This window comes from Podarcis tiliguerta, assembly GCF_965153285.1.
Source record: "Podarcis tiliguerta genome assembly, chromosome: 1".
NCBI lineage: Eukaryota > Metazoa > Chordata > Lepidosauria > Squamata > Lacertidae > Podarcis > Podarcis tiliguerta.
The window spans coordinates 24,133,352-24,148,293 of record NC_139534.1 but is presented as its reverse complement, the minus strand read 5'-3'; the positions used below and the strand labels follow the sequence as shown (position 1 = coordinate 24,148,293).

The following is a 14,942-nucleotide window of genomic DNA, read 5'->3' as shown; positions in this document are numbered from 1 at the left end:
CTACATAGTTTTGCAAGTTTGATTTTTTTTTTTAATGCAGATTGCATGGTACAAGGATGGCAAGCGTATCAAGCAGGGAGACCACTACCACATGGAGGTTCTACAAGATGGCAGAGCCAGCCTCCGTTTACCTGTTGTCTTACCGGAAGATGAAGGCATTTATACTGTCTTTGCCAGTAACTTAAAAGGAAATGCCATATGCTCTGCAAAATTATACGTTGAACCTGTTGGACCAAGTGGGTCTCCAGGTTATATCCCATCGCCTGAAATGATTAGAAGATATCGGTAAGAATCTATTTTATTTTATTTTATTTATTTATTTAGTAAATTTATATACACCCTTCCTCATAAGATCTCAGGGCGGTTCGCAGAATAGAATACAAGATAAAAACACAAGTAAATGATTAGGACGAAACAGCAAAACAATAACCACTTCCTTCCCACAGACACATTTAAAAGGTTGTAGAATATTTATCAGCCAGAGGCCTGGTTGAAGAGGAATGTTTTCACCTGGCGCCTAAAAATATACAATGAAGGCGCCAGGCGAACCTTCCTGGGATGAGCATTTCACAAACAGTGAGCCACTACAGAGAAAGTCTGTTCTTGTGTGGCCATCCTCTGGACCGCATGTGGAAGAGGCACATGAAAAAGGGACTCAGATGATGAACGCAGAGTATGGCACAGTTTATATGGGGAGGGACGGTCCTTGAGGTATTGCAGGCCTGAGCTGTTTAAGGCTTTATAGGTCATAACCAGCAGTTTGAATTGGGCCTGGAAACTAATTGGCAGCCACTGCAGAATAAGTCACATCCCCAAGATAGTCTGGGGAGAGGAGTGGCCCACTATATTATAGCCAAAACACAGGTGGTGGCCCTGTGACCCTACATATGTTGTTGGTCTACAGTTCCCCTCACCATTGGTCATGCTGGCTGGGGCTGATGGGAAATTGAGTCCCACCTGGAAGACTACAGGTTCACTACCCCTGGCCTAGGGTGACTATGGCCACATACAAGCAGTATTTTGTATGTCCCACAACACAGCACTCTCTAATTAATTGACATAAGCCCCCCTTAAGCCATCTGTATGGCTGTAATGGAATTACTCAATGGAGGTTCCCTGTAGGTTGCTACATTTCAGATATCATTGGTAGCATGCGTTTAATAGGATGGTTTATTATCTTTGCAGGTCTCTCTCTCCTCGCTCCCCAAGCCGCTCTCCTGCCCGCAGTTCCCCTTCACGCTCACCTGCACGGAGACTGGAGGAGACGGACGAAGCACAGCTGGAGAGGTTGTACAAGCCAGTGTTCGTCTTGAAGCCAACCTCCTTTAAATGTGCAGAAGGGCAGACGGCGAGATTTGACCTCAAAGTTGTGGGCAGACCCATGCCAGAAACATACTGGTTCCACAATGGTATGACACTCACCACTCGTCGTGCAGCTCTTTGCAAAATCAAAGATTCACATTGAAGGAAAACAACGCTCCGGTCTAAAATAATACGTATATTTATTTCCGTAGGTCAACAAGTCCTTAACGATTATACACATAAAATCGTGATTAAGGAAGATGGCACACAGTCGCTGATTATTATTCCAGCTACACCTGATGATTCCGGGGAATGGGTTGTAATTGCCCAAAACAGAGCTGGCAAAACATCCATCACAATGACCCTGACAGTGGAAGGTATTTGCTCTACCTCTTTTGGACATGGGCCTTTGATTATAGTAGTCTACCACCTCAGTATATTCATCTGATAACCTGTCATCTTCTTCTTTTTTAGCTAAGGAACACTTAGTGAGACCACTGTTTGTAGAGAAGCTGAAGAACATGAGTGTTAAGGAGGGAAATAAACTGGAAATGAATGTGCGGGCCAGGGGTAACCCTAATCCTGACATTGTGTGGCTGAAGAACAGTGACATCATCGTACCCCACAAATATCCAAACATAAAGTGAGTCTTTATTGATTTTGTTCGGTAAATCTATAACTAGTTTGTTTCATCTGTAATGGGGTAAAAGAAATCATTTATTTGTATACATGCACATGTACAAACAATGCCGTATGCAATGGCTACACTGAAATTGAAATGTAACTCAATAAACGAGTAAGGAAATTAAGGAGAGTTATTTGTAAGATAAAACAAGCTCCCCAGGGCTCTTGGCATTTCAAACCAATGCTCATACACCGGTTCAAGAACTTCCACAGCACTACTAGAGAGCCAGTGTGGTGTAGTGGTCAAGAGCAGTAGACTCGTAACCTGGTGAACCGGGTTCGTGTCCCCGCTCCTCCACATGCAGCTGCTGGGTGACCTTGGACCAGTCACACTTCTCTGAAGTCTCTCAGCCTCACTCACCTCACAGAGTGTTTGTTGTGGGGGAGGAAGGGAAAGGAGATTGTTAGCTGCTTTGAGACTCCTTTGGGTAGTGATAAAGCAGGATATCAAATCCAAACTCTTCTTCTTCTTCTCTTCTACTGAATAAGATATTGTGGGTGAGCTGGATTTTATGTAGTTTTCAGTGAAATTCTCCAGCAGCGTCTGTGAATTTGCTAACCATTAAAACAAAAAGCAATTGCATTGAAGTGACCGAAAAGCTCTACGAAGAGCAAATGTTTACTTTTGACACTCTGTGTTTCAGAATCGACGGAACAAAAGGAGAAGCCGCCCTGAAAATTGAGCGCACTGTGAGACATGACGCTGCATGGTATACTGCGACAGCCATCAACAAAGCTGGACGTGACACTACAAGGTGTAAAGTGAATGTTGAAGTTGAGCTCACTGAACCTGAACCAGAGAGGAGATTAATCATTCCCAAGGGGACTTACAAAGCAAAAGAGATTGCAGCACCAGAACTAGAACCTCTCCACTTGCGTTATGGTCAAGAGCAGTGGGAGGAAGGTGACCTTTATGACAAAGAAAAACAACAGAAGCCGTTTTTCAAGAAGAAACTCACTTCCTTAAGGCTGAAGCGCTTTGGGCCAGCCCATTTTGAGTGCAGACTCACGCCGATTGGTGACCCAACCATGGTGGTGGAGTGGCTGCACGACGGCAAGCCCTTGGAGGCAGCCAACAGGCTTAGAATGATTAATGAATTTGGATATTGCAGCCTTGACTATGACGTATCCTATCCCAGAGACAGTGGAGTGATCACCTGCAGAGCCACAAACAAATATGGCACTGATCACACATCGGCGACACTCATTGTTAAGGACGAGAAGAGCCTTGTTGAAGAATCCCAACTGCCAGAAGGCCGGATGGGGCTGCAACGCATTGAAGAACTCGAGAGAATGGCCCATGAGGGCGCTCTTCATGGAGTTACAGAAGATCAGAAAGTCAAACAGAAGCCAGAAATAGTCTTGTTTCCTGAACCAGCAAGAGTTATTGAGGGTGAAATAGCACGGTTCCGCTGCCGGGTGACTGGTTATCCGCAGCCCAAAGTCAACTGGTACCTCAATGGCCAACTCATTCGTAAAAGCAAGAGGTTTAGACTACGTTACGATGGGATCTATTACTTGGATATTGTGGACTGCAAATCCTACGATACAGGTGAAGTAAAAGTAGCTGCTGAAAACCCCGAAGGTGCAACAGAACACAAGGTGAAACTTGAGATTCAGCAGCGGGAAGATTTCAGATCCGTGCTTCGCCGAGCACCCGAGCCTAAGCATGAAGCTCCAGCAACGGAGCCTGGCAAACTTTTGTTTGAAGTTCAAAAGGTCGACAAGCCCGTTGAGAAAACTACCAAGGAGGTGGTGACTCTGAAGAAGGCCGAAAAAGTGAGCCACGAAAAAGTGTCTGAAGAATCTGAAGAACTCCGCAGTAAATTCAAGCGTAGAACCGAGGAGGGCTATTTTGAAGCAATCACCGCTGTGGAGCTCAAATCTCGCAAGAAGGACGAGTCCTATGAAGAGCTGCTTAAAAAGACAAAGGACGAACTTCTTCACTGGACCAAAGAGTTAACGGAGGAAGAGAAGAAAGCCCTGTTGGAAGAAGGCAAAGTCACTATTCCAACCATCAAGCCAGAGAAGGTTCAACTCAGTCCCAGCATGGAGGCTCCCAAAATATTTGAACGCATCCAAAGCCAGACAGTTGGACAAGGGAGTGATGCTCATTTCCGCGTCCGTGTGGTAGGCAAACCAGACCCAGAGTGCCAGTGGTTCAAAAACGGTGTGCAGATTGAGAGGTCAGATCGCATCTATTGGTTCTGGCCGGAAGATAATGTTTGTGAGCTGGTCATCCGAGATGTAACAGCAGAGGACTCTGCCAGCATCATGGTGAAAGCTGTTAACATAGCTGGTGAAACCTCAAGTCATGCTTTCTTGTTAGTACAAGGTAATATCCCTTTTCAAAAGGGGGCCTCTTGCCCCCTTTCCAAAATGTTGTCTTCTTTTTACGCTCAAATCAGATAATATTCATTCTCATCTTTTGGCTTCTCTTTTTAATTTTCTTTGCAGCCAAGCAGCATATCACATTCACACAGACTTTACAAGATGTCACTGCTAAGGAGAAAGATTCGATGGCGACCTTTGAGTGTGAAACCTCTGAGCCTTTCGTTAAAGTGCAGTGGTACAAAAATGGTCTGGAGATTTCTTATGGAGACAAATACAGAACGCACTCTGACAGGAAGGCTCACTTCCTTTCAGTGCTAATGATTGATAAGTCTGATGCAGACGATTACAGCTGTGCCCTGGTGGAAGACGAGTCTGTAAAGACAACAGCCAAACTAATTGTTGAAGGTGAGAGCAAAGGTTACTCTAAAGGTAATGGGACCCCTGACCATTAGGTCCAGACGTGACCAACTCTGGGGTTGCGATGTTCATCTCGCTTTATTGGCCTAGGGAGCCGGCGTACAGCTTCCGGGTCATGTGGCCAGCATGACTAAGCTGCTTCTGGCGAACCAGAGCAGCGCACAGAAACGCCATTTACCTTTCTGCCAGAGTGGTACCTATTTATCTACTTGCACTTTGACGTGCTTTCAAACTGCTAGGTTGGCAGGAGCAGGGACTGAGCTACGGGAGCTCACCCCGTCGCGGGGATTCGAACCGCTGACGTTCTGATCGGCAAGTCCTAGGCTCTGTGGTTTAACCCACAGCGCCACCCGCATCCCTAAAGGTTACTCTAGTACAACGTAATTTCTGTATCAGTCACTCTTTATTACTCTAGAAATATGGGTGGTGCTGTGTAATGAGTGGCTCTTAGTGCAGGCTTCTCAGACCATAGATTTCCCCAGTAGCCAGGTCAAACAACTGGTCTGATCAGCTGCACATTCTGCGTAACTAATGAGCACTGAGCCCAAGTGCCTGATTCTTTAAGTCTTGGAAGGTTTGCAGCGACAAAGTGAACCCAAATCAAAATGAGTGCTTGGGCAATCATGTAACCATTCTGATGCCCAACCCTAGTCACTTTTAAAATAGCCAGCCTTGCACTAGTCAATTGGCCCACTGTTAAAAACAACCAACCCTGTTTTCAGGCTAGCTGGGGCTGATGGGAGTTTGGTGTCCAACATCATCTGGGGGAGGGGCTGCAGATTCTCCATCTTTGTATTTAAATCATTGGCGCATGGGCATAGCCCTAGATTAGCATAGAATGTACAAACATAAGAAGAGCTTGCTGGATCAGTCCACATTTTGAAAAGATGGAAGTATTTTGAATTGGGCATTCTTTTTAATTCTGTTGCTAAGAGACATTATGGAACGTTCGTAAGTAATAAAATCACTTACTGAGATGTTTGCATCTGAATGCAGGTGCTGTTATTGAGTTTATTAAAGAACTGGAAGACATTGAAGTCCAGGAAACCTTCTCGGGGGAACTGGAATGCGAGCTTACGCCTGAAGATGTCGAAGGAAAATGGTATCATAATGAGGTGGAGCTCAAACCGAGTCATAAGTATCTGATAACCTCACGCCGAGGTCGCCAAATCCTCACAGTTAAAGATGTTGCTAAAGAAGATCAAGGAGAATACAGCTTTGTGGCAGATGGGAAAAAGACCTCCTGTAAACTGAAGATGAAGCGTAAGTTGTTCTGCCTTCTAAATACTTGAGAGCAGAAGTGGGAAACCCCTTCCCTGCCCCCCAGCCCAAAGACCATATCCTATCATGAGCAGCCTTCCATCATGCTAGTGGTGGGTGGAGCTGGAAGCAAAGGCCAGAAGTGCAGATGGGTGAAACCACATGTTTAGCTCTTGTCTTTGTGTAGTTGATAACATTCCCATTCAACAATGCAGTATTCCAATGGTGTGGTGTGGTGAATGTGCACACACACACATTATTATTACTATTACTATTATTATTTCATTTCTATACTACTTTGTATTTTTAAGAAAAAAACTCAAAGAGGTTTGCATCCTACATTAAAACATAAAATAAATCAATCCAGAACAAAACATGACAGAAGAAAGTCAGCTATAAAGTATACATTCAAAGCAGCATACTTAACAGGAAAGTAAAATATTATCTTAAAGACTGCAAAATAAAACATTACAAAGAAGGTCAACTATAGAATGCACATTTTATGCAGCAATGTTAACAACAAAAAAATCTTAGAACATTTTGAAAGAAAACATTACTAAAGGAAGTAAAATATAAAATGCACATTTAAAACAGCAAAATTAGCAAGAAAATAAATCATTATCATAACCATAGAACTGCTGCTGATGCTGCCAGTCTTGTCAATGATGGTTCATGGCAGGCAGTGGCTGTGGAAGTTCAGGCTCAGTGACCTGGGTCTGCACTAAGAGACAACCAAGATGGTCTCTGGCATCTTCAGCAGCTTCAGCTTTTGTAGCTGGAGTCAGTCTGGCCTCTGCCCACCCTGGCCACATGGGAAAAGATCTGTAAAGCAGGGAGCAGGTCCCCCAGGACTCACAACCTCACACAGCTCTCTGTCCAAGCAATCAAGAGACATTTTCAGAGTTCAAGGACACATTCCTGCCGTCAAAGGCAACTGAGGAGCACCCAGAGCAGGGCTACTGACAGGTGCAGCCTGGCTAGGGGAGAAAGGTTCCCCATCCCTATTTTATTGAAGCTCCTGATCATTGTTTAATAACTTCTTGCTTCTCTTTCGCATTCCATACAGCACGGCCTGTCGCTGTCCTTCAAGGTCTTGCTGACCAGAAAGTCTGCGAGGGCGACATTGTGCAACTTGAAGTGAAACTCTCCCAAGAAAACGTTGAAGGTGTCTGGATGAAGGATGGTGTCGAGATTCAACCAAGCGACCGTGTCCACATTGTAGTAGATAAGCAGTCACATATGTTGCTGGTGGAAGATGTCACAAAGGAAGACGGCGGAGCATACTCCTTCAACATCCCTAGCCTGCTCCTCTCAACCACTGGCCGTGTCACAGTCTATAGTAAGTGCCTGTGTTTTGGAAGTCGTATAACAAAATGCAAGGCATAATTGTCTTGCGAAATTTGCTGCGCTAAGTGTGGGGAGGGCAGCCATCTTACATAGCTTTAAAAAAAGGATGAGAAATGAACTGCATGTTATGACAACTATGTGGAACCTGCATGTACAGAATGGAACCTATATGTATAGAGGAACCTATAGATATACTGCTGTATATCTCTGCCGTCACCACAACAACTGGGGATAGCTATATGGGAACATAGGGCACTGCCTTATACTGAATCAGACCATGGTCCATCTAGCTCAGTCCAGTGTTTCCCAAACTTGGATCTCCAGCTGTTTTGGGACTACAGTTCCCATCATCCCTGACCACTGGTCCTGCTAGCTAGGGATGATGCGATTTGTAGTCCCAAAACAGCTTTAGCAAACCCTGGTCTACACTGATTGGCAGTGCCCCTCCAGGGTTTTAGAGAGGGTTCTCTCCCAGCACTACCAATTGCTAGTGATTGAACCTAGGATCTTCTGCATGCCATCTGTAAAGCTGCCTGCGACATTTGGACACCGGATGCTTCAGATAATTACACTGGGAGGAGGATCTTGGTTCCATCCATTTTTGTACATTTCTCACATTCTTATATACTTAAGCTAAAAGCACCAGAATCCATGTATTGATCTTTCCATGTAATCTCTTATCTGCAATTTGCAGGTGTGGAAATCATTATACCACTAAAAGATGTCCATGCTATTGAGGGTACAAAAGCCATCCTTGAAAGCAAAATTTCAGTCCCTGACGTGTCTTCATCCAAGTGGTACCTAAACGATGAGCAAATAAAACCTGATGACCGTGTCCAAGCTGTCTCCAAAGGCACAAAGCAGAGGCTAGTGTTTACCAGGACACATGCATCAGACGAAGGACACTGTAAACTGGCAGTAGGCAAAGTTGAAACCAGCTGCAATCTCACAATTGAAGGTAAGTATTCCTCACATATGCAGGCTTTATTAAAATACATATTCTGATCATGCAACAAGTAACAACTTGATTCTACTAAGTCGCCTTTTTTTTTTAAACAACAGAAATTCAGATTATTAAAGGTCTTCACGATATCACCTGCACCGAAACTCAGAATGTAACCTTTGAAGTTGAGCTGTCCCACGCAGGGATTGATGTTGTGTGGCATTTTAAGGACCAAGAGCTCAAAGCTGGGCCCAAGTATAAGATCGAGGCACATGGCACAATCTATAAACTGACAGTAGTAAACATGATGAAAGACGATGAAGGAGAGTATACATTTTATGCTGGAGAAAAGAAGACATCTGGGACACTGGTTGTAGCAGGTTAGTTATTTATAAAGCACTTGACTATTTCTTGAAGGTCAAATGCCCTGCTGTTTATATTTGTTAGTTCAGTTCATACTTAAGTCCATGAGACCTGCCAAACAAACAAACCATGGTGAATGATAGTTGGAAGAAAGTGGACATTCCTAAGAAGAGGAATTCCTTTCCAACTCCTAGTCTGGGAGTAGTTGCATTATAATCCATTTTGTCTCCATGGAAACATGGGGGAGGAGAGTATCCAGGTCAACATGGTCTATGGATCCAAGAGATCAATACAGCAATGATGGTGATGATGATGGTTTAATTAATTAAGTATACCTCCGCTCATGTGACTGGGTTGCCCCAGTCACTCGGGGGGGGGGGGGCTTTCAACAAAATATAAAGGGATAATACAAAACACGCAGCCTTAAAAGCTTCCCGAAACAGGGCTGCCTTCAGATGTCTACCAAAGTTCATATAATTTTTAAACTCTTTGACATCTGATGGGTGAACATTCCACCAGGTGGGTGCAACTACTGAGAAGGTCCTCTGTTTTTCAGTTTTTCTCTGGGACCACCACTTAATGTGGCCTATAGGAATGTCACTTACAGGAACATACAAATGTGCAGTGCTTCAGAGTGCTATGGAGCACATCACCCTCCCGAGGTTATCTACGTCGCCCTCACCCTGGTTATGGCAGCAGCAGTTGCCTGTCTGCATAGATAGCAGCAGCTACCACACCAGGAACACCATCAACATAGACTATTAGTGTAGTCAGCAGGCATCTAATCAGAGGGACAACAAATACAAGCTTGTTCTTTATTTCCCCACAGGTGGCGCCATTTCAAAGCCCCTCACTGATCTAACTGTGGCCGAATCCCAGAAAGCTGTTTTTGAATGTGAAGTAACCAATCCAGACTCTCAGGGCCAGTGGCTGAAGGATGGGAAACCACTTTCAATGACTGATCGCTGCAAAAGTGAATCCGACGGTTTGAAGAGGAGACTTAATATCCCAATCAGCAAAGTAGATGATGTTGGCGAATATACCTATCAAGTGGCCTCTTCAAAAACATCCGCTAAGCTGAAAGTTGAAAGTGAGTAATCAGTGGGGAAAGTTTGCCTCCATTCCACACTGGACAAGTGGAAAAAAATCTCCTAAAATGGATATTCTGGTTAATAATTTGTAAAATATATTTGGGGGGGGGGGAATGGACTGTAAGAACTCTATGGAACCTGCTTGTCTGAACTTAACAGTATATTTCAGCTATGCAATTGGTAGCTATACTCTTACATTTTTATTACAAAATACCTAAGAGTTGTGTAAACTGGGAACTCCAGTTATGAGATGAGCCAGCACTACAGCACAATATAGCTTCAATCCTGAGAGGTTCAGCAGAAAGGGGGTGCAGGGCCTTCTTCTCACCAGCACCCACCTTAACACCATTTTTAGAGGGGTTTCTCAGGATAGGACTATTTTGACTGGGGAGAGTGCCTTCCATCAGTTTCAGCTGGTGGCCCAGCTGTGCCCCTATCTGGACAGGGATAGGCTAACGTGTGCTGTCTATGCTCTGGTAACCTCTAGGTTAGATTACTGCAATGTGTTATTTGTGGGGCTGCCTCTGAAGATGGCTCAGAAACTTCATCTGGTGCAGAATTCAGCAGCCAGGTTTGAGCATATTACACCGATCCTGAACTGCCTGCACTGGCTGCCAATTAGTTTCTGGACCCAAATCAAAGTCCTGGTTTTCATCTATAAAGCCTTAAATAGATCAGGACTGCAATACCTCAAAGAGTGCCTCTCTCCATATGAACCAAGCCAGACCCTGTGGTCATCATCTGAGGCCCTTCTTCATGTGCCTCCTCTGCGATAGGTCCAGAGGATGGCAACACAAGAACAGGCCTTTTTGGGGGTGGCTCCCCACTTGTGGAATGCTCTCCCCAGGAGGCTCACCTGGTGCCTTTGTTACATATTTGTAGGCACCAGGCAAAAACATTCCTCTTCTACCAGGCCTATGGGTAATTAAACAATCTATGACCTTTTAAACTGGGGGTTTGTTACTATGGTGTTTTTGTTTTTTATATATTGTAAACCCCCCCTGTGATCCTTGGATGAAGGGTGGTATAGAAATTTAATACATAATAATAATATCGACCTGCATAACGTCAACAATTTGATTTGCTCTTTTCAAACAGCCGTCAAAATCAAGAAGACGTTGAAGAACCTGACTGTAACAGAAACACAAGACGCAGTTTTTTCAGTGGAACTTACTCATCCTGATGTGAAAGGAGCTCAGTGGATCAAGAATGGCGTTGAGCTGCATTCTGGTGACAAATATGAGATCAAGGTGGAAGGGACAACCCACACACTGAAAGTCAAGAAATGCGCTGTAACTGATGAGTCCGTCTACAGCTTTAAACTGGGAAGGATAGGAGCCAATGCGCGACTCCATGTTGAAAGTAAGTCAGCCTCTACACAATAAATAGGCTGGGAAGAATTAAAGCAAGTTGAATGATGGTATGATAAAGACACATCATTCCCCACACTGTCAACACTCATTTGCTCTGTCCTATTATCATTTCTAGTAAAAGATTCTGGGATGTATTTTTAAGCGGTACAAACATTTTTTTAAAAAAGGGGGGGGACTGTGAACAGAGATGATGGCAGGAAGGATGCATGCAATTTTAATAATAATAATAATAATAATAATAATAATAGTAATAATGATGATGATGATGATGATGATGATGTATTACTTATACCCCACACATCTGGCCAGGCCTCCCCAGCCTTCAGATGTTTTATAAAAGTCAGGGAGTTGTTTATTTCCTTGACATCTGATGGGAGGGCATCTGGGCTGTTTTAAGCATTTGTGACACTGGGGTGCAAAGATCCACCCTGGGTTGCCCAGTCCCAGGTGTGCAGGAGGGTGGAGCTGGCCAGCTGCCTCAGCGTCTTGCTGGCTTGGTCATCCCCAAACTCGCAGCACCCAAGAGCCCACCACGGTGCTCCGACCGATGGGCAAGCTCTTCCCTGGACTCAACTCTCAGGCCCTGGACTCTCAGCCTGGCGTCCCTGAGATCCCGTTGCACAGGTGCACCGCACCCCTAGTGCCTATGGGTAAGACAGCCCTGGAGGGCATTCCACAGGTTGGGTGCCACTACCGAGAAGGCCCTCTGCCTGGTTCCCTGTAACCTCACTTCTCGCACGGAGGGATACACCAGAAGGCCCTTGGAGATGGACCTCAGTGTCCGGGCTGAACATGGGGGAGAGGCCGTTTAGGGCTTTAAAGGTCAGCACCAACACTTTAAATCGTGCTTGGAAACATACTGAGAGCCCAAAACATTTATTTATTACAATTGTATACCACCTTTATCTTCCAAAGATCTCAAGCTGTGTGGTGTACGTGGTTCTGCTCCTCCACGTTTCAGCCTCACAACAACCCTGTGGGATTGGTTAGGCTAAGAAATGGTGACTGGCCCAAGGTCACCCAGTGAGCTTCGTGGCTGAGTGAGGGCTGAGTGAGGATTCAAACCCTGCTCTCTCAGTTCCTAGTCCAACCCTCTTAAATATTATACCACACTGGCTTTCATTATGGGCAGTGCTGCCTCTTTTATTCCATGCTACATTCAACTCGGGGAAACAAAAACTTCTTGCAGTTTCCAGTTCTGAAGCCAATTGTCTTACAGTGGTTTTAACTGAAGCCAAGCATTTAACTAAATTGTTGGTTACTTCTTCCCTAAAGCTGTCAAGATAATCAAGAAGCCCAAGGATGTGACTGCTCTGGAGAATGCCGTTGTTTCTTTTGAAGTGAGTGTGTCCCATGACACCGTCCCAGTCAAATGGTTCCACAAGAACATCGAGCTGAAGCCCAGCGACAAATACCGACTAAGCTCCCAGAGGAAAGTCCACAAGCTGACTTTGCAAAATATATCTCCCGCTGATGCTGGAGAATACACAGCAGTAGTAGGACAACTTGAGTGCAAAGCAAAACTCTTTGTAGAAAGTGAGTTAAAAGAAATCTATCATTAGAATCAAGCTCCATTATCGAATATCAGACTGAAAGTACCTCACGATATGTTATAAAAGACGATCTAATTGTGTGTTTTGTCAATATTATTTTCTATAGCTGTGCACATAACAAAGACCATGAAAAATATTGAGGTTGCCGAGACCAAAACTGCCTCTTTTGAGTGTGAGGTGTCTCATTTCAATGTGCCCGCTGTGTGGCTGAAAAATGGAGTAGAAATTGAAATGAGCGAGAAGTTTAAAATAGTGGTTCAGGGAAAGCTTCATCAGCTCAACATCATGAACACCAGCAGTGAGGATTCTGCCGAATACACCTTTGTCTGCGGAAATGACAAAGTCAGCGCAACCCTGACAGTGAAACGTAAGTTTAAAATGGACATGAACACAGAATGCTTGCCTGAAGTAAAGTTAACATTGCACAGCCTCTTATTCTCAGTCTTTGTAAATTTAGGGGCTTAAAGGTTTAGCCGGCCTACTTTCATGGGATTCACTGAATCTATGTGGTGCCAATGTATCCATTGACTTAATTACATCATGGTGATGTCAGATGATTGACAGGCAGCAAGCCCGTTCCACATGTCTAAGTGGTCAACAGGAGGGGGGGACCTCAGAATCCAGACCAGCAGCTGGATCCTGTCCACAACCCCTGACTTAGCCCCTCAATTTCCAAACTTTTTTGTTCTAGAAAATTGCAATATGTTTTCTCTTCTTTGCGAAGTTCATTGATTCGTGTTTCAAAAACATGCATATGAAATCAATACGAGTTGGGTTTTTTAGATTTTGCTGGTTTTAATATATATGTTATTTATTTTATTTTTATTTTTTATTTTTTATTTTTTATTTTTTATTTTTTATTTTTTATTTTTTATTTTTTATTTTTTATTTTTTATTTTTTATTTTTTATTTTTGTTGTGGGAAGTGACTTTGAGTTTACTTTTTGTAAGAAAAGCAACTGATAAGTTTGATGATGATGATGACAATGATGAAATATTTTCCCTTTTATTTCCTTTATAACCAGCTATCTTGATAACATCCATGCTGAAGGACATCAACGCAGAAGAGAAAGATACAATAACCTTTGAAGTGACTGTTAATTATGAAGGCATTACATACAAATGGTTGAAGAACGGTGTGGAAATAAAATCCACGGACCGGTGCCAGATTAGAACTAAGAAACTTACACATTCACTTTCGATAAGAAATGTGCATTTTGGAGATGCTGCGGAATACAGTTTTGTTGCTGGGAAAGCTGCTTCATCTGCAACTTTATATGTGGAAGGTATTAAGTTTTCTTCCATCCATTTTAGCTCTTTAGCACTAAATTGAAGCAAACATCAATCCCGAGCAGTGTGGATGAGCCGTTACAGTGGCATGCCAATAACAGATCCACTACTGAACTGGTTTGGATAATCCTGAACCGACATGTGTCCTAACCTTTTTGGAATGCTTGTAGCCCCTTCACTCCTTCGTTTGCATGAGCTGCAGTTATACCAGGAAGCCTCTAATTAAGCAGAGTTTCTTTTTTTGAAATTATATTAAAGAAACTTCATGCCATTGTTTAATACCCTGGTTTGTTCCAAAGGTGGTAGTCATAGCTTCCCAGTTTGGACAAACCAGAAAACTGTGGTTAATTGAAGGAGCTATATGCACATGCTAAAGACTCATTCATATCTCAGCTTATTAATAAATGAACTTTTTGCCTATGCTCACCAAGCTATGACTGTCCAAATGTGGCTGAAATTGGTAATGTCAGCCAAAAGATACGACAGGCTGAACTGGTTAAGTGACTTAAGAAATGCTTAAAGAAACCCATTTTCTTTAATCTTACTGCTATGTCTTAATTATTTTATTTTGTTGAAATTACTCTACCTGCTTCTTATTTTGTCTCTTGTTATTTTAATTTCAATACAAAACGTTTTGCCGTGCTTTGTAAATGTGCATATAACAAACAGGGAATTGTTGTCAGCTAATTATTGTTGAGCTCTGATGTGGAAAGGAGGAGTATAAATTAAGCAATTATTAATCGTCTGGGACTATAAAGTGGCTCATAATGACAATATCCCTCATGGATTGTTTTTTCCTAGCTCGCCACATTGAGTTTAGAAAGCACATCAAAGACATAAAAGTTGTGGAGAAGAAAAAAGCTGTTTTTGAATGTGAGATCTCAGAACCTGACATTTCTGTTCAGTGGATGAAAGATGGACAGGAGCTACAGCTAGAAGACAGGTAATTTGTGTTGCTGTTGTTTTAAAAAATCAATATAAAGAAA

At 43.3% G+C, this 14,942-nt stretch overlaps 1 protein-coding gene across 1 annotated transcript in view; it reads left to right on the top strand.

Annotated features, from left to right (window-relative positions):
• The window catches only part of TTN (titin), a 285,564-nt gene that overhangs the window by 30,171 nt on the left and 240,451 nt on the right, over positions 1–14,942 (top strand). Inside the window, exons 23-38 of the mRNA XM_083403724.1 lie at positions 41–285; positions 1,186–1,409; positions 1,515–1,679; positions 1,777–1,945; positions 2,631–4,321; positions 4,444–4,725; positions 5,734–6,000; positions 7,064–7,336; positions 8,039–8,302; positions 8,407–8,667; positions 9,480–9,740; positions 10,840–11,103; positions 12,390–12,650; positions 12,774–13,034; positions 13,692–13,952; positions 14,758–14,899. Of these exons, the coding sequence (XP_083259850.1) occupies positions 41–285; positions 1,186–1,409; positions 1,515–1,679; positions 1,777–1,945; positions 2,631–4,321; positions 4,444–4,725; positions 5,734–6,000; positions 7,064–7,336; positions 8,039–8,302; positions 8,407–8,667; positions 9,480–9,740; positions 10,840–11,103; positions 12,390–12,650; positions 12,774–13,034; positions 13,692–13,952; positions 14,758–14,899 (5,291 nt within the window). The remainder of the gene's footprint in view (positions 1–40; positions 286–1,185; positions 1,410–1,514; positions 1,680–1,776; positions 1,946–2,630; positions 4,322–4,443; positions 4,726–5,733; positions 6,001–7,063; positions 7,337–8,038; positions 8,303–8,406; positions 8,668–9,479; positions 9,741–10,839; positions 11,104–12,389; positions 12,651–12,773; positions 13,035–13,691; positions 13,953–14,757; positions 14,900–14,942) is intronic.